This window comes from Panthera leo, chromosome A2 (assembly GCF_018350215.1).
Source record: "Panthera leo isolate Ple1 chromosome A2, P.leo_Ple1_pat1.1, whole genome shotgun sequence".
Taxonomy (NCBI): Eukaryota; Metazoa; Chordata; class Mammalia; order Carnivora; family Felidae; genus Panthera; species Panthera leo.
Window position 1 is genome coordinate 121,838,956 of NC_056680.1, and position 24,745 is coordinate 121,863,700.

The window sequence follows — 24,745 nt, forward strand, 5'->3', positions numbered from 1 at the left end:
ATTTAGAAAGGGGGTTCCCTCTAGTCATTCTTGGTCTTCTAGAGAAATAATTCTTTAATACTAGTTTATCCCTTACTTGTTTTCACTGTCACTCAACTCACACATTCTAGGTTTTGTTTTGTTTTTTATTTATTTACTTTGAGTGAGGGAAGGGGCAGAGACAAAGGGAGAGAGAGAATCCCAGGATGGAGCCCGACCTGGGGCTCAGTGTCACGAACCACGAGAACATGAGCCAAGACCCAAGAGTCGGATGCCTAACCCACTGAGCTACCCAGACACCCCTCACATATTCTGTTAAAAAGAGATAATGCAAAAAAAAAAAAAAAATTAAAAAATAAGTGCAAGACACACAATTATGCCAGGAAAATCTTTACTCCTGAAGGAAGACATTGTCTCTCTAAAGTATGACTCTAGGTGGGCAGAGCTTATTAGAACAGAGTGCTAATGTGAGAACCCACTTTATTGGCCAGCTTTCTTCAGGAAAAAGAAATAAAAAGAATGAAAAGGAAAACTCAGAGCATCATTCAGAATCTACCACAGGCCATGCTGGGGGCTGTGGAGGGAGATGGAGACGAAATCCTGCCAGCCTACCAAGAGGTAAGTTCCAGAAGCCATTTTTCATTTGCAGCTATTCATGTGCAAAGAATCACCATCACTTTTCTCTGCTAATAAACATGCCACTTCAAAAACATCTGTTGGGACAGACCAAAGAAATGAGAAGGACTAAAAATGTCTTTGAATGGTGGTAATGAGAAAAGGAAGATGAGCGGAAATAGGAGGGAAATCTGCAGGAATATTTAGGCAGGTTGAAACCACACATGGACAAATTTCTCTACATCTTAAGAATCAGCCCAGCCCCATGGCTCCCTCACTTCCCTTCCTGAATTCAGTTCCTTGTTCAACCTGAATTGCACTGTGTTGGAATGATTATCCAGAGAAGCTAAGTAAAGTTCACTCGCCCAGCAAAATCACAGAAATTCTACCATACTAGAAACATAGTATATTTTAATAAGATAAATCCACTTTTGAGTTTTTTTTCTTTTATAACAGATACCAATAAAATTAATTCGTGGATAAAAACCTGCAAAGAATGGCTAACAAGATGCTGAATTAGCACAGTTCCCTTCCTTAAGATTAATTCCAGAAGAATTGTAGAAATAAAAACCAAAAAAAACTCAAAGAAAACTGTAAGAGACTCCCAACATGACTCAAGGGTGCTTTGCATGTGTGAGGACAGAGCAGTACGTGGACCAGAACAGACAGCAGACCCACCAGGTCCCGGGAGGAAATGGTAGGAGAGGAAGTGTTACAGTCAGTAACTGTTCCCTCCCTTCTTCCACTGCCTCCAAATCCACAGTGGCCGCCCCCACACCTCTGGTGACTCAGAACTCTAAAGGTCAAGAGATTCGGGGAAGTTCGATCAGGGTTGTTCGTCTCACCTTGTGGCTCCACTAAGTTTGACATAGGTTCCAAGACAGCCACAGAAGGAAAGAGAATGTGGAAGGACACATGTGGGAGGGTTTTATGAACCAGGCTGCAATTGGAACTCATCACTTCTGGTCACTCCCCATTGTTCAGAACCCAGTTCATGGCCACACCTTTCCAAGAGAGAAGCTGGAGGATGTAGTCTGGCTGTATGCCCTGGAGGACGAGGGAGCTGGTTTGCTGGAGAGCCAGCCAACCTCTGCCACAGCTAGGAAATGGAATCCTGTCATCTATACTTGTTTTTCCTTTTAACCCTTTTGTTTCTACCCTGTTGAGAAGATCAAATGGGATACTAGCTGTATATTAAGGGGGCTTGTTAACTTGATAATCTTTTTAAACTGAGAATCATAATCATGCTGATTACGGGATAACTTCCCAAACTTTCTGACAAATATGACATCGTTCTCGAGGAGACTATCCTGAGTGAAAAAAGGCAATCCCAAATTTACGTATTATATGATTCCATTTATATCACATTCTTACAATGACAGGATTGTGATACGAAGGACAGATTACTGGCTTCCAGGAGAGGAAGGGGGAGGAGAGTGGGACAAAGATGGGAGCATAAAAGGGAGCTTGGGATGGTGGCACTATCCTGGATCCTGACCGTGGGAACAATGCACAAACCAACATGCCTAATAAAGTTGCACAGGACTAAACATATGTGCACACACATGCACACATGAGTACAATAAAACTGGGGGAATCTGAGAAAGATAAGAGGATTGTGCTCATGTCAATATCCTGGTTGCACTAGAGTTTTACAAGATGCTTCCATTGTGGGAACTGGGTAAAGAGTACGTGGGACTCTCTCCATATTACTTCTAACAATAATCTGAATCCATCTCGAAAGAAAAATTTTAATTTAGAAAAAAGGACATAGCCCTACAGCTCAATGGAATATTGATAACAGGTTGGACTTACGTTGTCCTCACCCTGACTGGTTTTACAGGGGCCTCTCTGTTCATGTTTATTATCTACCTCCCAGATCCTTCTGCTTGGTTTCAGCAGGGGAAGGGAGAAATGTTTATGGGTGAGCTGTTAACTGTATGATGGCCTTGGAGAGGATCCAACAAGGGCTTACAATCAGTGATGTTTGGAGCATGGTAAGAACCAAAGACTCAAGGCTATTTCGGGCTGGAGAGTCTCAGGATCAGCTGAAGAAACTGAGATGCTAGCAAATGGTTGACTTGCTAAGTAACTTTCCTTTGGCTTGCCGGGTGACTTTCCTAAGGGGTCCCTGATCCCACCTTTCCTGGCCACGACACCTGCGGAGCTCTAAGGTATGAGGCACCTTCCCTCCTTGCATTTGTGCTCTCCCTTTCCAGTTCATCCTCAGAAGTCCGTTTCATTTCACAGGTAATTTCCCTGAGGCAGGCTGGCCACTAAGGGTCTGTGAAGAAGGAAATCCAGAGCTAGGCATGAGGCTGATGGGGTGATGACAGGGAGGCAAGGGTGTGAAAGAACCTGTCACGGTGATTGTGTTGTATTGTACAGTCCTTACCAATGAAACAGGAAACCAATTTGCATATTATTAACATTTGAAGTTTGTTTTCAACCTAATTACCTTTCAATTTCCTGCCAACCGTAAATCATTCTGTTACAGCTTTGGGGTAGGTAGAGATCTGGACCCATGGTGCATTACCATTCATTGTCTGACTGCTCTAGCACAATCTAATAGCGGAATGTGTCAAAAGCCAAAAGATCCTCCATTCTTCTGCTATATTAATAGGAAAAAAAAAGAGTCAAGGGGACTTTTTATTCAGGCATTATCACCTCACTCACCACTTCTCTTTGTACTTGAGGGTTGGGATTTATTCCACTTTCTCTTCTATTAAAATAGTGCCCCACCCTCTCTACAGTTAGAAACACAAGCTTGCTGTAGCTCAGGTCACTAAACAAGGTAAATGCTAATACAGGACCCAACTCTCATAACTATTTAGGAACACAACCCATCCCCTGTTAGCTATTTTCTACCAGAATTTATAAGGAGAGTTGATTTACAAAGGAATTAGCAGTAATCGTAGCACATATTGATGAATCAATATGGATAAAGCCTCTGCTTATGCCAAGTAAATTATTCCTCAGTGTTCAGGATGGTAATTCTTACGATTTAAAAAATACTGTCTGGTGCTTTGGAGTTCTCCCCTCACAAGCAGCGTGAGCCTCCGTGGCACCAGGACTTCCTCATTTAGCATTTTGAAAACCTCCTAAAACTCAGCACACAATCTGTAAGTTTTTTTTAACGACATTTGAACCTCTGTGGTGTTGTAATATGTTCTGTTATTGAATGTGAAAAGAATTTTTTTCTGAAGAGCCTTATTGAGCTTCAGAATCTGGCTCAGGACTAGAAAGAGGAGGGAACAGTTCCATTCAATGATTCTCTGTCAAAGAAAACAGAGACCCCAACGGAATCATAAAACGTCCCACACTTGGATACTGACTTCGGAAGAGTACATGAGATCTGTCAAATCTTGAGAAACAGTGGTGCCTTCACACCTACGCTATTGAGGGTTTCTGGAGAGGAATTTTCCTTTCTCCCAAAGGGACTGCAAACCCGCAAAACTGGGGCTCATTGATTGATGCCATGACCTGGTCAAGCAGGAGAGGGGACACCTGCTCTGTCCACAGGACCAAAGGCCAACCAGACCTGATTATAGGTCTCCCTGCAGAACCTGAGAAGTGGCTGAGCTCGGTCCAGTGCCAGCGTGAACTAAGAACATCATGAGCATCTCTACTAGAGTTGGAGACCGACTGGTACTTAAAATTGATAATCACACATATGGCTCAGTGAACAGCCACTTCTGAGTGTGCTTTGGCTCTGGGCTATTTACTATCGCTTGCTGAGGACCAGGTGTGGATTCCTGCTTCACTTTTTCTCACAGCCCTTGCACTCTCACATTTGTCTCCACAAAGATGCCATCAAATCAAAAGTGAAAAGCTAAAACCTGTGGCCCAGGTTACCTACTGCTTTAGACTTCCCTCACCTAAAACCTTAGTTTGTCCTCATGCAGTGAATTCCACTACCCGAATTTGCTGGTATGGAACAAAAGAGACCATGCTGTGTTTTCATCTCCCACCCCCCCAACCCCGGCCAATAAACTCCACTGCTGTCAACAGCCTTTCTGACCATGACAAATCTCCAGGAAGTGGCAGAAAGAAGAGTCTGGACATGGGTAGTGTCCTAGTACAAAGTCCTGAGGTGGGAGGTTGTTGAATGGATCAGGGGAACACAGAGAATTGAGTAACTTAGCTTTTCGTGAACTCAACAAGGAGGACTCCCAGGCCATTTTCACACCAACCCAGCACAGCGACATCACAATACAAGCAGCTACCATATGATAGTTAGAGGGAGAGACAGTTCCCATCACTCAAGTCTCCCTTGGCCCCCCCAGGTGGGAAGGAGGAAGGTGTCACAGGTGCCCTGTGCCCTGCAGAAGGATATGGGATAGCAGATAGAGCTGACTGGCAGGATTACCATGAATGCTGCCATGACTGAGGGCTACAGGGACGTATTCCCAACCCGGGAGCCAAGTGGGAGTTACAGACAGACCTCAATGAGAGGACAGTGCCACGGGAGCTGAGCAGGGCCAAAACAGTGGGGAGAAATACAGACCTTAGCTAAAGCTGTCACTAAGACTTTCAGTGACCAAGGGGACAAGAGGGATAAGAGGTGTCAGAGAACAATAATGCAAGGCCCCATGCTGTCTTGGAGAGTAACAGGGAGAGAAATACAGAAATCTGAAAGTCTACGTACTTAAATATTTTTGTTTATTTAAATTGTTTTTAATTTATTTATTCACTTTGAGAGAGAGAGATAGAGAACAAGTGGGGAGGAACAGAGAAAAAGAGAGAAAGAGAGAGAGAAAGAGAGAGAGAAGCAGGTTCTGCACTGTCAGCACTCCAATTCACGAACTGTGAGATCATGACCTGAGCTGAAATCAAGAGTTGGATGCTTAACTGACTGAGCCACCCAGGTGCCCCACTTAAATATATTTAAACATGAATTACCTAAGAAGACCATTTAAATTATTAGATCGGGTGGGGGTGCCTGGGTGGCTCATTCGGTTGAGTATCTGACTTCGGCCCAGGTCATGATCTCACAATTTGGGTTCAAGCCCGTGTCGGGCTTTGCACTGACAGTGTGGAGCCTGCTTTGGATTCTCCATCTCCCTCTCTCTCTCTGCCCCTCCTCCACTCGTGCATGCTCTCACTCTCTTTCTCTCTCAAAAATAAATAAACATTAAAAAAAGAAATATTTAAATTATTAGATTAGGTGGAGTTTCAAAAATTGGATTATAATTAGTTTCTTTCCACTTTTACCAATCTCTCTCTCTCTCTCTCTCTCTGTCACACACACACACACACACACAAAACATCCCATTACAGACACAGACCCAGCAGCATAAGGCTTAAGAAGATCAGATCATGCACAGGAAGTAAAGAAGCCACAGTTCCTTTGCACATCTTCAGTATGCTGTGAAGAAACGACTGCCTTTCTATATTCAAAGCACTGAGCAACTCCTCAGAGGCAGGCAGCACACAAGAGAAATAGATGGATTTGGTGCCAAGCCTGTTCCCATGGCACTCACACCTGGCAGAGGAGGTAAATGCAAAACAACCATTATTTTCTATGGCAAATCCTGTGACAGCTATAACCAAATATTGTTCGAGTACACAGAAAAGGGAAATTACTCCTGATAGAGGTAGGACAAGGCTCACAGGTGTAGATATGCAAGTGAGGTTCAACAGTTCCATTTAACAAGCATTTCATGCATCCTTATAATATGCTTGCTACTGTGCTGGGCCCATGCATCTTGAGGGTACAGTCTGGTAGGGGAGGCAGATGCAAAGAGATAAATTCCACAAAAGACATTAAGTCTTAAAATAGACTGCCTTGGGCATTATGGAAAAAGGATAAAGTTTGAATGTGTCAACTTCAATTTCCAAAGAACACCAAGAAACCCAAAGTTGAAAGCAATCAGTGGCAAAGTTCACTGAACCCTCTATCTCCTGTTTAGGATAAAATAGTACTTTATTTATTTATTTTTAATTTTTTTAAATGTTTTACTTTTTTTTTGAGAGAGAGAGAGACAGAGAGTGAGTGGGGAGGAACAGAGTGAGAGGGAGACACAGAATCAGAAGCAGGCTCCAGGCTCTGAGTTGCCAGCACAGAGCCTGATGCGGGACCCGAACTCACGGACTGTGAGATTGTGACTTGAGCCAAAGTTGTCCGCTCAATTGGCTGAGCCACCCAGATGTCCCAAAATAGTACTTTAAAATAGATATTGGGGTGCCTGGGTGGCTCAGTCGGTTGAGTCCGTCTCTTGATTTCGACTCAGGTCATGATCCCAGGGTCATGGAATAGAGCCCCACTTCGGGCTCCGTGCTCTGCATGGAGTCTCCTTGGGACTGACTCTCTCTCTCTCTCCCTCTGCCCCTCTTCCTGGCTTGTGGTCTCTCTCTAAAACTAAACTAAACTAAACTAAACTAAACTAAACTAAACTAAACTAAAATAAGGCATTATGAGAAGAGGTGGGGGAGGAAGAGGGGACGGGAGACATATGAGATGATTTTCAAGTCATTTCCTGAATTTCTTCCCTTCATATTTGGGAATATAATACCTTTGGTCCCACTTGAAAAGGCAGGAACTATGAGTCCAGTATACTGCTTGTGTCTCCCTAGGGCGTAAACAGTGTATCTGCCAGCCAATAGCCCTGTTCCCCTTCCAGAGAAGGCTGAAGAACAATACACACAGACTGAGAGGAAGGGAGGAGGCCTGCAAGGAGTGTGCTGCCCACTTAGGATGACGTCCTATGGGCAGCAGTGGACACTGTCTCAAACAGATAAAAACACAGGGGAAGAAAAAGTTAGGAAGTTTTTTTTCCCTTAAGTTTCTTCTCCAAAATGTGGACTGTAAGAGGGGAAGGGATTCCAAAAGGACAGAACACAAGTAAATATGCCAGCTCTTGTGATTTTCATTTTTCTGTCCCACATGAATCTCAAGAGTAGAGGCAGAGGTGGGACAGAAGGACTATCCCTGCTTTGGAAAGCGACTCTCTGTTGGTCATTTCAAACAGGGTATGAATCTACATATCCCTGGGGCAAAGCTGGGGGTCATTTCACAGGGATGAGTGCAAAGGCAGAAAGACATTAAATGTCTCTTAGGGATTTCTTCCAAAGGGCTGTTTGGGTCCAGCCGAGATGTCCAGATGCTAGATGAGCAGGTGTCTGGGCATCACTGCTATACTGAGGTTTCTGCGGGGAGGCGGAAGATGTCTGCTCTTGGACCACAGGGAGGATGGTGGGTGGGGTGCAAGCAGGACCTGCCAAGAGCAGAGAACGGACAAAAATGGGGAAGGCAGGATAAGATGGATTGATCGCCCACCTACTCAATTTAGTTGACTACCAGAAAGTTTCCTTATTCTTAGAGGCTTCTTACTAGCTCTTGTGATCCACTTGGTAAGAATTTGTTGCTATCACTGTTGTCTAGGAATGAAAGCAGCTAACTGGACCTTGAACTGGACAGTTGAACATACTGTCCAGAATGCTTTCCTTCATGTTTTTGTGGTATATTTGCTCCCATGGCAGCTAGTCAACAGGCAGTGACAAAGAGATAAGCAGGGGAAAAAGAGTTTTGAAGAGGTAATAGCAATAGCATTATCACAGTAATAGTAATATTGGTAATTGTATTGGCATTATTCTAAATTGATTCTAGTGCAATGATTCTCAAAGCCAACACTGAATTCTGATTTCCTGTGAGCTTTTAAAAATATAGGAATCCAGCCCAGATTTTAGGCCAAAGTATGAAATGACAAAATCATGCTGATGATTCTGACCTTGCAGAGTGGTGGTAACACTTTCAGACAAATAATCTGAATAATTAAATCTTGTGAAGTCTGAATAATCTTGACCAGTGCTTTCTGAACTGTATTCCACAGAACACTTGGCCCACAGGATGTTAAGAGGCATTACCAATGAAAAGCCCTTCTGGACGGAAATGTTGTGGAAATCCAGGTTAAACAAAGTTAAGCAAACTTTGATATTTGTCTTCTCAGATCTCTTCCTGTTGATGTGACACTCACTCAGACTCTCTGAGGTAAGGCTGTTGTATACAGCATTTCCCCATTAGACTTGACAAAAAAGATTAGTGTGTTTCTTTTAAATCCCTCAACGTTCAAAGGTGATAGTGTATGGGATTTGGGGAACACTTCTCTGCAGCCCCCCAGCTCTGCCTCCTTAGATGGGCAGGTACAGTCATTACAGGCAAGGGATCTGGCACACTTGAAATGAAATAATTATAAAACAAGACAGTTTCCCTCCTTTTCATGCACTTAACAATTTTCGATTATATATTGAGCTAAAAAGATACGGAACAAAACACATGCAAGACTATACATTCACGGAAGCAAAGTAGTAAACCACGACATGTGACTGTCCCTGCAACCAATTTTCTATTTTAAGGATATTTCTTCCATTGTTTTTCAGTATTATGATATTTTTACATGATTCATCAATGATTTCTTAAGTTAAACGAGGGGTGGTCTCAGATATTTTGATGAAGTTCGTGTTTACCTCTGCGATGGAAGAATATTTTTAAAAATTCTTTCCCTTTGTCTCTTACAACTTTTCTCCAGTATTTTTTCTTTCTCTCTCTGGACACTCTCTGACAATTGGTGAACATAATTTACAAGGACAAATGGACATATCGTTATGATTACCAGTTCTCAAGTGGACTGTACTGTTCCACATTTGGAATACTGTCCCTAAATAAACAGAACCACCACAACCTATCTATTCTCCCATATTCAGAAGCTTCTGGTTAGAAGAACTTCTGATCAAAACTACAAATAATCTGACATGTATTAATTTTTTGCTTCTTTCTTTTCCAGTAGTCAGAAAACCAATAATTAGTTGCTTATCCACCACAGACTATTTTCAACACAATGAAATTTTTTTGTGAGTAATTTTTTTTTCAGGTCATATTTAAATTTTTCTTAACATTCTTCTAACTAACTCAGGGTTTGTTTTGTTTTGTTTTGTTTTGGACATACTATAACACACATACACATATGGGATAAAAATAAAGTTTTCTTTAGTTTGTATTCTTTAAAAGGTATCATAGGAGATTCCAAATGAAGTATTTCACAAATGATAAACACACTTGTCATTGGCATTTCTGTGTAGAGTACCCCACTAGATTTTCTTAAATTTTACAAATCTTTGTTTATTTGTATTTCAGAAAGAATACACGGTCATTGCAGAAAATTTATAAAATATCTATTAGCAAATAAGAGAAAATAAAGATCACACCAAATTGTTTTAGAGAACAATATTTCATCATGTATCCACAAATAGATTTTTCAAGTGATGATTTATTGGCCTTCCCTACACAAATTATTTGGTAGAATGCTTTTTATAGCCTAATACACTATAAATTTCTTCCCATGTTATAAAATGTTTTTCTCCAACTAATTTTAACAACATAGTTTGCCACTAAATATATACCATATCTTATACAATCAGTCCATTAATGTTGGATATTCAGGTTGTTTCTAGTTTTTGCTATTATGATATATATTTAAACAAAATTTTTATAGCTATATTTTTGTGCACTTATTTTTATTAGGATAAAATTTAGAAGTCCAATATCAGGATTAAAGGAAATGAGTATTTCTAAACTTTTTGATGCCTGTTGCTAAATTCCCTACTAAAAACTGTTTTGCTTTTTCACCCGCAGAACACGAGAATGCCCACTTCTCCAGATCTTCATAAATACTGGTAAGACTGTTTGAAAGGCAATGGAAATACATTTGCATAGCTACATGTTTTGTCTTTTTTTTTATTCCTTGGATTTCAATGGAAATTTTAGAAAAGGGGAAAATAAAGGGCTTGATATAAGATGATCACCTTTAACTGGAATGGCTCCCCTCCATCCCAACCAGATTTTAACTGAAGGAAGTTATTTATGTTTCCAATATAAAACAGTAAAGAAGGCCAGCTTCTCTGCCTAGCAACTCTGAAGCTTTCCATCATTCATGCAGTCTAGCCTCCTGCTAGAGTGCCCTTAGCATAGCATTGTTTGTGGCTCTTGTCTTTACCAAGAGCACAGGTGTCCCATTTATATCAATCAGTCCTGACTGTAGATAATAAAGCATCAAGAAGTGGCAACCAACATTGCAAGTCCCAGAAGATCTCTAAATGCCCAGTTATTACCAGAAGCAATAAAAAAAAAAAGCATTACAGATGTTATGTCTTATGTGAGAAAGGTGTTGGGACAAAGAGAAGAAAAAGAGGCTGAAAGGGGAAAGTGAGGAAAGAAAGAGGGAGGTGGGTGGGTGGGTGGGTGGGCAAAGAAAGACGGATGCAGGGGAGGAAGGAGTGATGACAAAAATGTGTCAACCCTTAGAAATGAGCATTCTTGTATTTCCATCAACAAGTGAAAGGAAGCAGGTTAATATATTTCATTTTGCCTGAAGGCTTCCATTAGATTAAACTGAGTCTTGAATGTGTTCATCATAACTGTCTCATCCTCAGGCAGTGATTCGCAAGCAGGGGCGATTTTGTCCCCCACAGGAAATTTAGCAATGTCTGGCGACATGTTGCTTATAACAAGAGAGTGTTACTGGCATCTCATGTATTAGAGGTCAGGGATGCTGCTAACCATATAATGCACAGGACAGCCCCCACAACAAACGGTAATCTGACTGGAAATGTCAATAATGTTGAGAAACCTTGCTCCAAAGAAAACAAAAGTTTAGTTATCTGTTCTTATGGAGAAAAGGAATTCCATTGTCTGTTTCTTCAGTTAAAAAAAAAAATGCCACAAAAAATAACAAAAAATCTCTAGCAGATCCTAGAAAATGTCTACTTAATTAATTGGTTTTCTTGTTTATTTTATTTGTAACAGCTTTATTAATGTATAACTGATTTGCAAAGAACTGCACATATTTAATGTGTGTAATCTGATGAGTTCGGACAAATGCAAACACCCATGATACTCTCACCACACCAAGGTAACAGATAGATCCAATATCTCGCAGTTTCATTGTGTCCCTTTGCTTTGTTTCTTTTTGATTTGTTGTAAATGGTAGAGAATTTAACATGAAATCTATCCTCTTAACAGATTCTAAAATACACAATACCATATTAACAATAGGCACTGTATTGTAGAGCAGATCTCTAGAATTTATTCTTTTAGCATAGCTGAAAATTTCCACCCACTGAATAATTGTTTTATTACATAAACTATATATAACAATAAAAATACATATACTTCTAATTTAATTTCATTTTCTTTCTCATAACACTATTTTATTAAACATCTGTTGAATTAATCACATATATTCAGCAAATTCTCTAATCAAATGTTTTTTCTTTCTTATCTGAAGTATATTGTTCTTAAAGTTACACCTTCTGGAAATCAAGAAAAAGGATTAGGTAGTATTCATTAGCTTTCTCTTCCTGTTTTCTTTTTTACTATAATATACAATATTTTAATGGAAGTTGTGAAAGTGCCAACAAAGTTTAAGTTACAGAGACAGTTCATCTTTTTTTTATTCATACTAGGGTAAAATTTACTATATAAACATGACAACTATAAATTAATAAATATGCAAATAAAACATCTGTAAGGAAAGTGCTATTGTCTGTCCAACATTCGATGTTTTATGTGAAAAAGACAAAAGCACAGTAACATAATATATACCTAAATGTATGTGAATATATATAGTATCATATATATATCATATATGTATTAATATATTGCAGATATATCACAACAAAATACAAGTGTTGTCTATAGCACCCTATTGACACCCTGAGGGTTTTAGAATTTCCTATTTCAGAGTCTGACTTGCAGTTTTAAAAATCGAAAAGTGAAACTTTTTCACGGACTCCATTGTTTAGTAAGTTCTTAAAATTTCCATTACCAAAGATGGCTCAATATTTTAAAACCTGTTAATATAATGTACCAAATTAATAAGTCAGGAGAGAACATCTATATGATCTTTTGATAAATGCTAAAAGGAAATTCAATACAGCAACTAAAAATCTGTAATATCTAGAAATAAATATAAGAAGAAATATCCTGGCTCCATGTGAAGAAAACTACAAAAATTCAACTGAGGCATATCAAATAAATATTAAATTGAAATCTGTATCATGTTAATCCCATGTTGATGGGAAAGCATATATTTTAAAGATATAAATTTCTTCTCAAATTACAATATAAACTATTAATTTGTTATATGGTTTAAGAGTTTATTCCACAATTAATCTAGAGGGTTAATTTTTTTTAAATAGCCAGAAATCTTCAAACAAAATGGAATTCAAAAGAAAACCAATTTTATATTTTGCCCTACCAGATATCAAAATATAAAGTTTGAAAATAAAAACAATATGGCACTCTTGTTAATGTAGAAAAAACAATTTGATTTTTATCTTAGTTTAGAATAAAATTTCCAGGAAAAAATAATAAGTCCTATAATAACAATATATAACAAATTTATTTTATAACAGTAAAAGTTAGGATTATTGAACAAATAGTATATAACAAATTTGTTAAACAACTGTAAAAATTAAGATAGATGGTACCTTATAGCAAAATGTTTCCTAAATTGACTGAAGATTTAAATGTAGAAAATGAACCCATGCGTACACTCAAAAACTATGTAAGATATATATTAGCATAATTTGGGAGTGGGAATAGGCTTTTCTAAACATATCAATGTTTGCAAGCATAAAAGTAACAAACCAATAGACCAAACAACTACAAAAACGTTAAAGTATTATGAAATGAGAAAAGTCTATTTATAACATATTATAACAAAGAATTGTTTCTAAAAGATTTTTTGAAATCAATGAAAAACACAAACATGCATTTTAGGGAGAATATGCAAAGGAAATGAGCAAAAATAATTTACAAAAGATGAAATATACATGTCCAATAAGCTTAGAAAAATTGATGAGCCTCAGAAATGCAATTAAAATTTTACTGAGATTCCATTTATTTATTAAATTGGGCAGAATCATAAACAATAATAAAAGTGCAGAGAAGCATAGGGGAAATGGTTGCTCTCAAGGTCACTGATAGGTCTATATATTATATGATCTTCTCAGTGGGCAATTGGGCAATGTTTGCCAGAAATTTGAAAAATGTGGGTATCCTTTCATTTAACAATTTATCTTCCATTTATTCATCATAGTAAAATAAATAAGGATATTCTGAAATATTCATTTACAAAGATGCTCATCAGTGTGCTCCTTTATAACGGCAAAGAAATACAAAGTTTCGACTAATAGGGAATTGATTAATTACATTAATATAGTGCCATTAATTGGGATATCTTCAATTTTTATTATTATGTATTATAGTTATAAAACAAAATTTTAAATTATATCATATACAGCATAATTACTTATACTATTTATAATTACTTATAATGTTTATAATTATTTATAAATTTATAATAAATTTATTCATATATTTATAATGTTCATCATATATTAAGTGAAATGGGTAAGTATACATAGTTATCAGTTTCCTTATAGAATCCACATAAGAAGAGACCTTTCTTAGTCTTCCCAGACTAAATACCAAAAAATACCAAACAAGTATGTCTTAATTGTAAAATCAAAGTGCTACATTTTGATTTCTGTTACATATCAGAATATTCCATATTTCATTTGAACACATAAACTTCATGAACTAAAGTGTAATAAGGCCAAAGCTATACAACTAACCTTAAGGAAGTAACCATTAGCAAGGAATTAAAGGACTAATAAGGAACAGTGCTTTTTATGAAACCATTCCATATCTAACAAAAACATTTAAATTTTTTCAAGAAAAAAATAACTTTTTGACAGGAAAATAAAATTTGTGCAAATATTGGCATCATGGGATGCCACAAAGAAATTTTTTAAAATATTAAAATAAATCTTTCCATAGAGCACAGAAAAATATCTGAAGATACATGTGATGAACTGAAACTTAATAAATTGTATTTTATTTTCTATAGGCATCAGAGGTGTCCTCTTTTTATAAATATGCCGTAAAATACAAAGAAAAAATTTAAATCTTATGTACAACACTGATAAATTAATTTAGTTGGTAAGGAATTTGAGCAAACCAATTTTTCATACATCGGTACTCCAGTGAATTGTAAATGGCACTCAAATACCAAAAGGCCAGATTCTTATCAATTCCTGCATTAATATTCATTGTAAAACCTGTCAATCTTTGAGCTCTAAATACTCTAGTGAGTCTATACATTATGTAATAATAGTAAGAATTCAAATATCAAGAGAGTCCATTCTTTTGCCAAAGTTTTCAAAATGAGAGCATGGAATGGGAAGACTGTTTCCTTAGGGGAGATTTCTCCAAAAATAGCAGCCTGAGTCAAACAGGAAAACAATTGGTCAAACTCATTTATTATTACAATCTAATCATGTTTTACAGCTGCCCATGGGACATCTAGGAAATTACATTTACAACTTTAATCAAAGGGCCAGCATTAATGCTTCTGTAATAATCAGTTCTTCTTTGCTTATCTCTATAATTTAGAAAAACAAGATTAAGACAAGATAGTAAGTGGTCATTTCCCTCTTAAACTTATTCTGACCCTCAGCCTTGGTTTCCCTATTAATACTTAAACATGTAAGTAGAGCAGTGAACTTATACTCAAAAGAAAATTCAGTGAGAAGGTTCTGAATTTCATGGCAACCTTCTCAGTGTACAGGAACACAGAGGGCTCTATGTGTAGTCTTTTAAGGAAAACTTGTCCTTTCAGCTCCACAACCACCCAGGAGGGAAGCAGAATTCAGCCTTTAGTGATGCAGGACGGGGCAAAGTAAATAAACCATCTCATTTCTTGGTTTTATAAGCACCAAAGAGAAGCACAGGACAAAATGAAAAAGCAAAGAGAAACAACTTTAAATTTTAATGAACTTATAACTCCAAGGAAACCTTGATGAAATCATGCATAGATGGTTTCTAGTTCAAATTATTTAAAAGACATTTAAGAGCAACAGTGGATTCAAATAGATTTCAATGGGAGATTATTTAGCATTTTTCTCATTAGGGGTAACAATGAATCTGGATTCAGAGACATTGTATTTACAATATGAAATTTGCAAGCAAAATCACTGAAAGTAAAAACATCTGTATACAATTAAAGAAATTTCTCTTGAATTTAAGGGTCTTAAATTTAGGCTCCTACCACAGTTGTTAATTTTTCAGATTCTTCAGATTCTCCTAAATGAAGATATCACATCTCCACTCACTTTTTAAAAATATCTAAATTCAGTTTGTCCAAACACATAAATATGAAAAAAGCAGGTTTTATGTATAATTATTCTCCTACTGAAAACTGCTAAGTACTGCTTCAACTTATTATAGGAATGGATAAGAATGAAAATTTTTTCCAACATTCACTGAATTTCCATCATTCTTTTGAGAAAGAACCAACTCAATAAAGACCTCTCATCTCAACTGGAGTGAGTAAAATTAATCTTTTTACAGTAAATTATGCATCCCATCCTATATGGTTCATGTCTATAATTCACTTTAAAGAACTTATGGAAATGGTTTGGATGCTCTGTTAACTGAACATATTTGTTGATGAGATGATTTTTACCATCATAAACTAGGAGCATCTTAACCAGAATTGGAATGTGTTACCTTAATTATTATTCAGCTGAAAAACCTGCTCGGGTGTCTGGGTGGCTCAGTGGGTTAAGCGTCCAACTTCAGCTCAGGTCATGATCTCACGGTTTGTGGGTTCGAGCCCCGTGTCGGGCTCTGTGCTGACAGCTCAGAGCCTGGAGCCTGCTTCGGATTCTGTGTCTCCCTCTCTCTCTGCCTCTGCCCCGTTCATGCTCTGTCTCTCCCTCTCAAAAATAACATTTTAAAGAAAAAGAAAAAAAGAAAAACCTGGTAAAAACTATGCTAAGACTTTTTTTTTTTAATTTCATTCTTTTTTTTTTAAGTTTAACTTATTTTGAGAGAGAGTGAGCAAAGGAGGGGCAGAGAGAGAGGGAGAGGGAGAATCCAAAGCAGGCTCCATGCTGTCAGCGCAGAGCCTGACTCGGGGCTCAGTGCCACAAACCGTGAGATCATAACCTGAGCTGAAACCAAGAGTTGGACGCTTAACCGACTGAGCCACTCAGGCGCCCCTCCTTCTTTTATATACTGGATGAACATACTTCCTCTAGACTAGATACTATGTTAGACGCTGTGGAGAACAACAGAGGAATCTGACATGGACCTTGGTCCCATATTGCTCATAGCCTAACAGTGCAAGTTCACTACAAGATACCAAATGATTGCTTGCACTTAATTTAGTAAACATCTGAAGACTGCCAATGTGCTACACGTTATTCTGGACCCAAGGAAATGAAAGCAAATAGGTCACAAATTGACAGTATTTTATTTGGTTTCAGACATACAAATAAAGAACATCTCTAATAGACTAACTAAATGTTATCACTATATTATATAATCAGATATCAGTAGACCTGGACTTTTGTTATCTTCACTTCCTGAAAAAAACAACTGAATTGAGATAAAATGTTATGCCATCTGGTTTTAGAAAATTTTTAGAGATGAAAATGTCTATTTGAAAAAAAAATATGTCTTTTATTGCAAAATCATCTTGCAATAAATTCCTTCTACATTTTAGAACCAGGAAATAATCTGTCACTTCACTTGGACTGTGGGGACTATATACAATTCAATGTGTGCAAACTTTGGTCTTCTTTTAAAGTCCTTATGGTTGAAGTTTCATTCGTAGTGCTAGGATCATAATGGACATTAAGTAAAGGTGTTGGATGGAAAATGAATGGCAAGCCAAATATTTTTACTGAAGTACATTTTCTCTTATGTGTAAATTGAATGGATCATGATTATGCGTCTCCCCAAATCTTCATATGTTTGAAGTCATTATCTTATCATAACTTCTCCTCTTTATGTTAAATATTCCCAAGTCATTGCCTCACAAACACCACATTTAACGCCTTTAATCATCTCACTCATCCTTACCCAACTCTTTCTCAGTTTTTCAGGCTCTCTTTAAAGTGTCAGTATCATGAGATTCTAATTAGCTATTATCTCTTAAATGTCAACTTTTCTTAATAATTCCCAAGCATGTGTTAACTTTTTATAGTACAGTGTAAGCTAATACAAGGATGATAGATCATTCTTTGAATCCATCTTTGCTTTGTTTTAAATAAATTAGCTGTACAGTGAAATACACTTCCCTTGGTTTGGTCTTGATATAGGAAGAGGTGTAGATCAGAAATCCCCACGCCTTTGGCCAAATCCACTGTGGAGTCAATAGCATTTGTTGTTGTGGAGTACAGATGCTGTTTGGGCTATTGAGAGAAAAGTTGCAAGAAACTTCCAGTTCAGGTGGGGCACAGGCATTCATTTGTGCAAAAATAAGTGAACAGACAAGGGATCTCCCAGCAGTCTAGCATGTGGCCATTGGAGTATAAAGCCTTCTGTTCCAAAGCATAGCTTTTTCATTTACTAGTTGTATGACCTTGTACAAATTTTTCCATTTCTCCTTTGGTAAGATGGGGATGATAAGACTATTTACTTCACAGGTTTGGTGACAATTATATAAAATAATATATGTAGAATGATTTAAAAAATGCCAGAAATTAACCAAAAAAGTTTTAAAAATAAAAAATTAAATAAAATAATGGATGTAGAGAAATTAACACAGTGCTTTTAAACCCTCAGCAGCTGCCATGTGTATGTATGCACATATGTGTGTACTTTGTGCCAGGTATTCGGCTAGGTATATAAATAACAATGATGCAAAACAATATTTAAAAGAGAGTTACGGGCACTGGGGTAGCTCAGCTGATTAAGTGGCTGACTCTTGATTTTGGCTCAGGTCACAATCTCACGGTTCCTGACTTTGAGCCCCATGTGGGGCTCTGCACTGACAGTGTGGAGCCTGCTTGGGATTCTCCCTCTTCTTCTCTCTCTGCCCCTCCCCTGCTCTCTCTCTCTCAAAAATAAATAAATAAACTTAAACAATAAAAAATAAAAATAAAAAAGAGTTAAACTGACAAGCAAGAATAGATCTTGAGAATGAGCCAGCAACCTCCTAATATGTCTTGAGAATGTGCATGCCTGTGTGTGCATGTGTGTGTACGTCGAGAGTCAGAACTAACCTCAGGGTAGGAAGTTCTGAGCCTACAGGTAGAAGCAAGATAAATACCCTTGTCCAAGGGAAGCAAAGAGTAAGAAGAATGGCATCCAAGTCCTATTAGATGTGTATTCAGCCTCACCTGCATTCCTGTGCACCATTCCTTCCCTCCCAAAGCATACAGGCCTCCATAGATGAGATCGACTGTGACTCGTAACTCATTCTATACAGAGACTATCACCAAGAAAAATCAGCAAGCATAAAAGGTATTTAATAAATTAGAACCTGTAAAACTTTATGGGAAGCAGGTGTTTGACTCTCATTTTCTGGAACAGGAGCCTAACAAAAGGATTATATGAACTATTGTGAGGTTGTTCTGCCTGTGAACAATGATGGGAAATGTAATCACATGCCCCACAAACTAGACTATGATAAGTCTCCCGTTGTTAGGATAATGCCATTTATACATCTATTTATAACTTTATATTCCTCCCTTTCATTTCATTCTTCATTGAAAGTTAATGTATTGCAACTCATTGGCAGGCAATTTATTTTAGGGTGAAAAGTAATCTAATAAAGAACAATAAAATCTGTGAATATGAAAAAATATCCCAAAGATATAAGCAGATTTATTATACAAAGATGGAAAATATATCTCTTATATGAAGGCATTCATAAAGTGAGTTAAGTTCTCTGTACAGAAGTTCTTCGGAAATATATTTGGCAGAGTCATTTACTTTCAATGTCAGCAATCACCTGGGAACAGGTAAAAATTACTCCTACAAGTCAGGAAGTAGTTATACACAGCCAAATAACTAGAGCAAAATAAAACCTTATGGGAGAAATAGATGAGTGTACTGAAAAAAAGGAGGGCGGGTAAAAGAGAAAGACCTAAAATTTAATTTACATCTAATTTAAAGACAAAGTTAAAATGGGCCCACTAACCACACAATGATTTAATTATAGGATGCTGGTAATCTTGATTTCATTTGACAACTCTCAGTAAGTAAATCTCTAAGAAATTCATATTAAATCATTTGTAGTATTGCTCTAGAACCTAGAAATTATCTTTAGGATCTTTAAATTTACTTCTTGGGGTCATGGACCCGACTTTCCATGAAAAATTTCAATATAATTTTCTCTCTTTAATTTCTGCTTCTTGATGGAACAGTTCCTCTTTTATGGTGTCATTAATCTCCATGCCCAGTTTTGATGGTGGTGCTTAGGTTCACTGTGTGAGGAGTGGATGGCCAAAACACCCCTCTACAGTGAGAATATGCAGGTATTCTCACTCCAGTGTGCTTCCGTCATGCTCTGGACATCTACCATTAATGGGCACATCATTACAACACTGTGTGTTGTTAATGGTCAGTGCGTAGGCCTCTGTCAGTCAGTCCCTGTGCTGTGCCCAGACACACAGAGACTCAAAATCAGGTCTACAACTTCAAGAAGTAAACACTCTGACTTTGCAGGACAATCTCATTTAGTCCTCAAAACAAATCTATGAGGTAGTCAATATTATTATTCCTATTTCACAATGAAAAAAAAATGGCTCAGTGTATATAACTTTTCTACGGTCACACACCTAGAAAGTGATGGCATTTGACACCAGAGCCTCTCTCTCTCTCTCTTTTTTTTTAAACATTATTTATTTTTGAGAGACAGAGAGAGACAGAGCATGAGCAGGGGAGGGGCAGAGAGAGAGGGAGACACAGAATCTGAGGCAGACTCCAGGCTCTGAGCTGTCAGCACAGAGCCTGATGCAGGGCTCGAACTCATGAATCACAATATCATGACCTAGGCCGAAGTTGGATGCTCAACTGACTGAGCCACCCAGGCACCCCCAGAGCCTCTCTTTTTAACTACTATGTAATTCAACAAGTAACATCGATTGGATGTTTATTGGATGACTAAACAAATGAATAAGACATATTAAAACAGTGGCACCTGGGTGGCTCAGTCAGTTAAGCATCCGACTCTTGATTTTGGCTCAGGTCATGATACCCATAAGTTGAAGCCCCACATCAGGCTCCACGCTGACAGTGCTGAGCCTGCTTTGGATTCTCTCTCCACTCTCACTCTGTCCCTCCTCCTTCTCTTTCTCTCTTTCAAGATAAATAAATAAACATTTTTTTAAAAAGACATATTAAAACAAATTAAATACGTGATAATATTCCTATTCAGTCTGTCAACTTTCTTAGAATATTCTTTTTTTAATTAATTTATTTTTTGAGATAGAGAACACATGCACAATCAAGGAAGGGGCAGAAGAAGAGACAGACAGACAGACAGAGTGGGAATCCTAAGCAGGTTCCATGGCCCAGTGTGGAGTCCAACATGGGGCTTAATCCCAGGACTCTGGGATCATGACCTGAGCTGAAATCAAGAGTCCAACACTCAACTAACTGAGGCACCCAGGCACCCTGAGATAGAATATTCTTAAATTTGGGATTGTGTATTTCCCAAGTTAAAATTAGATCACAAAGACCATGCCCAGTACTATGGACACTGGCATTTGATGAATAAGCTAAAGCAATGAAAAGAAATATTAGTAGCCAGAGATTGTGTCCTCAAAGGACTAACACAACTAATTACACATTCTAAATCTTAGTTTATAAATTAACCAAATTGATGCAAAATGCCTTGATTTTTTTTTCATTTCATTGATTCTATCAACTAATTGTGATGTTTTATAAATACATCCCACATACTGTAATAATGTCAAAGTACTATTAGAAAATTAATAGTGGACTGAATTAATCTGGCCGTTACTTATCCATTAAAATATACAGTTTAGTACCTGGGTGGCTCAGTCAGTTAAGCATCTGACTTCGGATCAAATCATGATCTCACAGTTCAGAGTTCGAGCCTTGCGTCTGGCTCTGTGCTGACAGCTCAGAGCCTGGAGCCTGCTTAGGATTCTGTGTCTCCCTCTCTCTCTGCCCCTACCCCACTAGAGTTCTCTCTCTCTCTCTCTTTCTCTCTCTCTCTGTCAAAAATAATAAGCATTTCAAAAATTTTTAATAAAAAATAAAATATGCAGTTTAAAACAAATTTCTTTCAAACATTCCTGGGATGGTCTTTTTGATGTGTCAATTTAGCTAAGCTAGTCCCCAGTTATTCAACGAACACTGATCTAGGTGTTACTATGAAGGTAGATGTGATTCAAGTTCATAATTAGTAGACTTCAAATCAAGGAGATTATACTAGACAATTTGAGTGACCCATCAAAAGCCCTTAGATGCAGAACTGAGGCTTCTCAGAAGAAGAAATCCTGCCCATGGACAGCAGCTGTACTCATGCCTAAGAGTTCCAAGCTGCCCTGCCTGATGGCCATCCCTGCAGGTGTGGGCTTTACCTGGCAGTGCTGAGAACTAAGTAAGCCCATTCCTAGCAATCACTCTCTTCATGTATCTCTTCCATGGGGTCCACTTTTCCAGTTGAAGCCTGACTGACAGGATTACTCTTGCATTCTTACATGGCAAATAGTTGTAGTGATTCTAGTCAGTTTATCAGCCTCTACTCAAAAAACACACAGGGTTTGGAAGCAATATAAAACTCAGCAATAGCTGAAAGTTCTTATCACCACTTTAATAAAAAATAAATTTTAAAGAAGAGCAAAACAGAGGCATATGAATTTTTAATAAACACCCTGAATTTTTATTCATAACTCCAGTGGCTATTACATAGTAGGTGCTCCACACATCTTGTAAGTGAATAAATGAGTGAGTGAGTGAATGAATGAATTGATTTAGCTGACAGTTTTCCTGTGCTCTCTCAGTCTTTACTTGCAATGGGTGGGCTATAAAGGACATAAGACCCTAGCACAAAAACTATAGATCCAGATAAATAATTGCTTTCATTCTTCAGAAGTCCCATGTGAATTTCCCATTTTTAAGACAGTACTTTGCACCCACAAACTGTAAACTCTCTCACCAATAATTCCGCTGACTTAACCACTGAAATATGGAAACATGCTTATCATCACCGAGAAATAGGAAAATGAGCCAAAGATAAAAACTTCTAAAAACTGGGGCCTGAGTCCTCTTAGTTGGTTACCCAGATGTCAGTTTCTAATCATAACTAAGTAAGTATATGGTTTTGGCCATTATAGCTATTTCTACACACTGGTGATCAGCGATTTAATTAAATCATCACCAGAGAATGCACAGATCTTTGAATATCTAGTATCAAAACATGCCACTGGAACTCTAAATAAGACTCTCTAAATAAGGCCTCACATGCTCTATCATGTGAGGAATGAGTCTGGCCACCTTTCCTATCACTCCCTTGACCATAAACTGCCTGGACTCTTTGGGCTTCGCATTTGGCTCCCTCATTTTGCTCCACTTGGCGCTGATAACCAAAATCCAGAATGTGTTCTGTTACAGATAAGGCCTCAGGGGTACTGGCTCTTTCAGGTTCATCAACACCAATGAGGGAAAGAGAGGGAAGGAAAAGGAAACCTCCCTTATTCGTTCTCCATTGTTCCTAAAGCTCATAGAGTATCTACCGTGTATGAGCTAAGAAATAACACCATCCATTTAATCTTTCTAAAACTCTATTATTTTTATTTTTAGCAGAAGAAAATCAAACAGAAGTTTAATAACATGTGCCCATGCAAGAGACCCGGGGAAACAAAACGGTTCTGGGAGGCAATGGGGGGAAGGGCAGTCCTAAAACCCTATTAAACAGAACATACCATATATTATCAATTCTAAGACACATTTATTTCCACATTTTAATATATCTTAAACAGACATACATTGTATAATCTATAGAATGACTTATTTGGCATTGATTTATCTTCCATAAAATGAAGGTGTACCTTACATTGACAGCATCTTATTTTTTTTTAAGCTTATTTATTTTAGAGAGAGAGCAAGAGCAAGCGTGAGTTGGAGAGGGGCAGAGAGAGAAGGAGAGAGAGAGAATTCCAAGCAGGCTCCACACTGTCACGCAGGGCTTGAACTCACGAGCTATGAGATCATGACCTGAGCCGAAACCAAGAGCCAGATGCTTAACTGACTGAACCACCCAGGCACCTCTGACAGCATCTTATTTTAAATAAAATAGGGTCTTCAGTTAATTTTGCTGATGAAGAAACTGATGCACAGAGGCTAAGTACCTTTCCCAAGGTCACAGAAATAGGAAGGGGTGGAGCCAGGACTTGAACCCTGGCAGTCTGGCTCTAGAATCGAGTTTCTCAAAATCGGCACTATTAACATTTTGGGCTAGTTCTTTGTTGTTAAGGGCTGCCTTGCGCACTGTAGGATACTTAATAGTATCCCTGGCCTCTACCCACTTGATGACAGTAGCACCCAGCGCCAAGTTGTGACAACCAAAAATGTCTCCTGACATTGTCAATGTTGCCCGGTGGGCAAAATCACTCCTGACTGAAAATCATTGCTCTAGAGTATGTTTAATCACTGTGCAATATATATTCTTTCCTAAATATGAAGACATATCTAGGGTGACTTCCACTACAACCAGAAAAAGGTTGAGTCCTCTCCAAAAATCAAAAACACTACTTAGCTTAACTTCTCTCCCATACAATGGTCCTTTCTCCTGATTTCCTTTATTTTTGCTCTGCTCTTACTGCCCTCCCCCATTTTAATTCTGCACAATCCTTCAAGCAGTATTCTTTCCATCCTCTTGCCACGTCTTATTTCTGTTCGCTTAAGTTCTGACTTTCAGTTTAGATGGAGAACTGCAGTTTGGAAGCACCTCTGGAGGTGCTGAAGGCACTTGCTCCCCACCCCCATCCCTTCACCAGCCTTTTGCAGGCGGAGAGTTCCCTGCTGCCTTTTACCGGCTCCACCTCATACCCTAGGGGTAGGTAATGGGAACCACTTGCTTGCTCCAGCCTTGGCCAAATGAGGAAATCTAGCAGAGGCTTTCCAAAGGCTGGTAGCATCGTGCAATCCAGGCAATTAAAGAACACAATTTGATTATAATACGTTCTGATGAGAAGACCATTCTATTCTCAAAATCCTGTAAGTTGAGAGACCATATATGTGGTGGGTGAGTGCATGGCTTCTATATAGCTAAATGGCCTAGGTTTCAATCCCAGCTCTGCTGCTCAAAAACTGTGTGAGTTT

At 38.1% G+C, this 24,745-nt stretch overlaps 1 protein-coding gene and 1 long non-coding RNA gene across 6 annotated transcripts in view; one reads left to right on the forward strand and one right to left on the reverse strand.

The window, feature by feature from the left end:
* Positions 1 to 24,745, reverse strand: part of PDE1C (phosphodiesterase 1C) — a 291,783-nt gene that overhangs the window by 118,875 nt on the left and 148,163 nt on the right. Inside the window, exons 1-3 of one of the 5 annotated variants that reach the window (XM_042921520.1) lie at positions 4,616 to 4,649; positions 3,131 to 3,205; positions 2,736 to 2,878 (exon numbers count right to left, since the gene is read on the reverse strand). The exons of 3 other annotated variants lie outside the window; for them this stretch is intronic. In XM_042921520.1, coding sequence (XP_042777454.1) covers positions 2,736 to 2,818 — 83 coding nt within the window. In that variant the 5' untranslated portion in view covers positions 2,819 to 2,878; positions 3,131 to 3,205; positions 4,616 to 4,649. Of the gene's footprint in view, positions 1 to 2,735; positions 2,879 to 3,130; positions 3,206 to 4,615; positions 4,684 to 24,745 lie in introns of those variants that run through there. One more of the 5 variants, XM_042921530.1, reaches the window with a different exon arrangement.
* LOC122209584 lies at positions 5,812 to 11,466 on the forward strand. The gene is made up of 4 exons (XR_006197670.1): positions 5,812 to 6,091; positions 8,427 to 8,584; positions 10,226 to 10,266; positions 11,396 to 11,466. It is a non-coding gene; the product is annotated as an uncharacterized LOC122209584 (long non-coding RNA).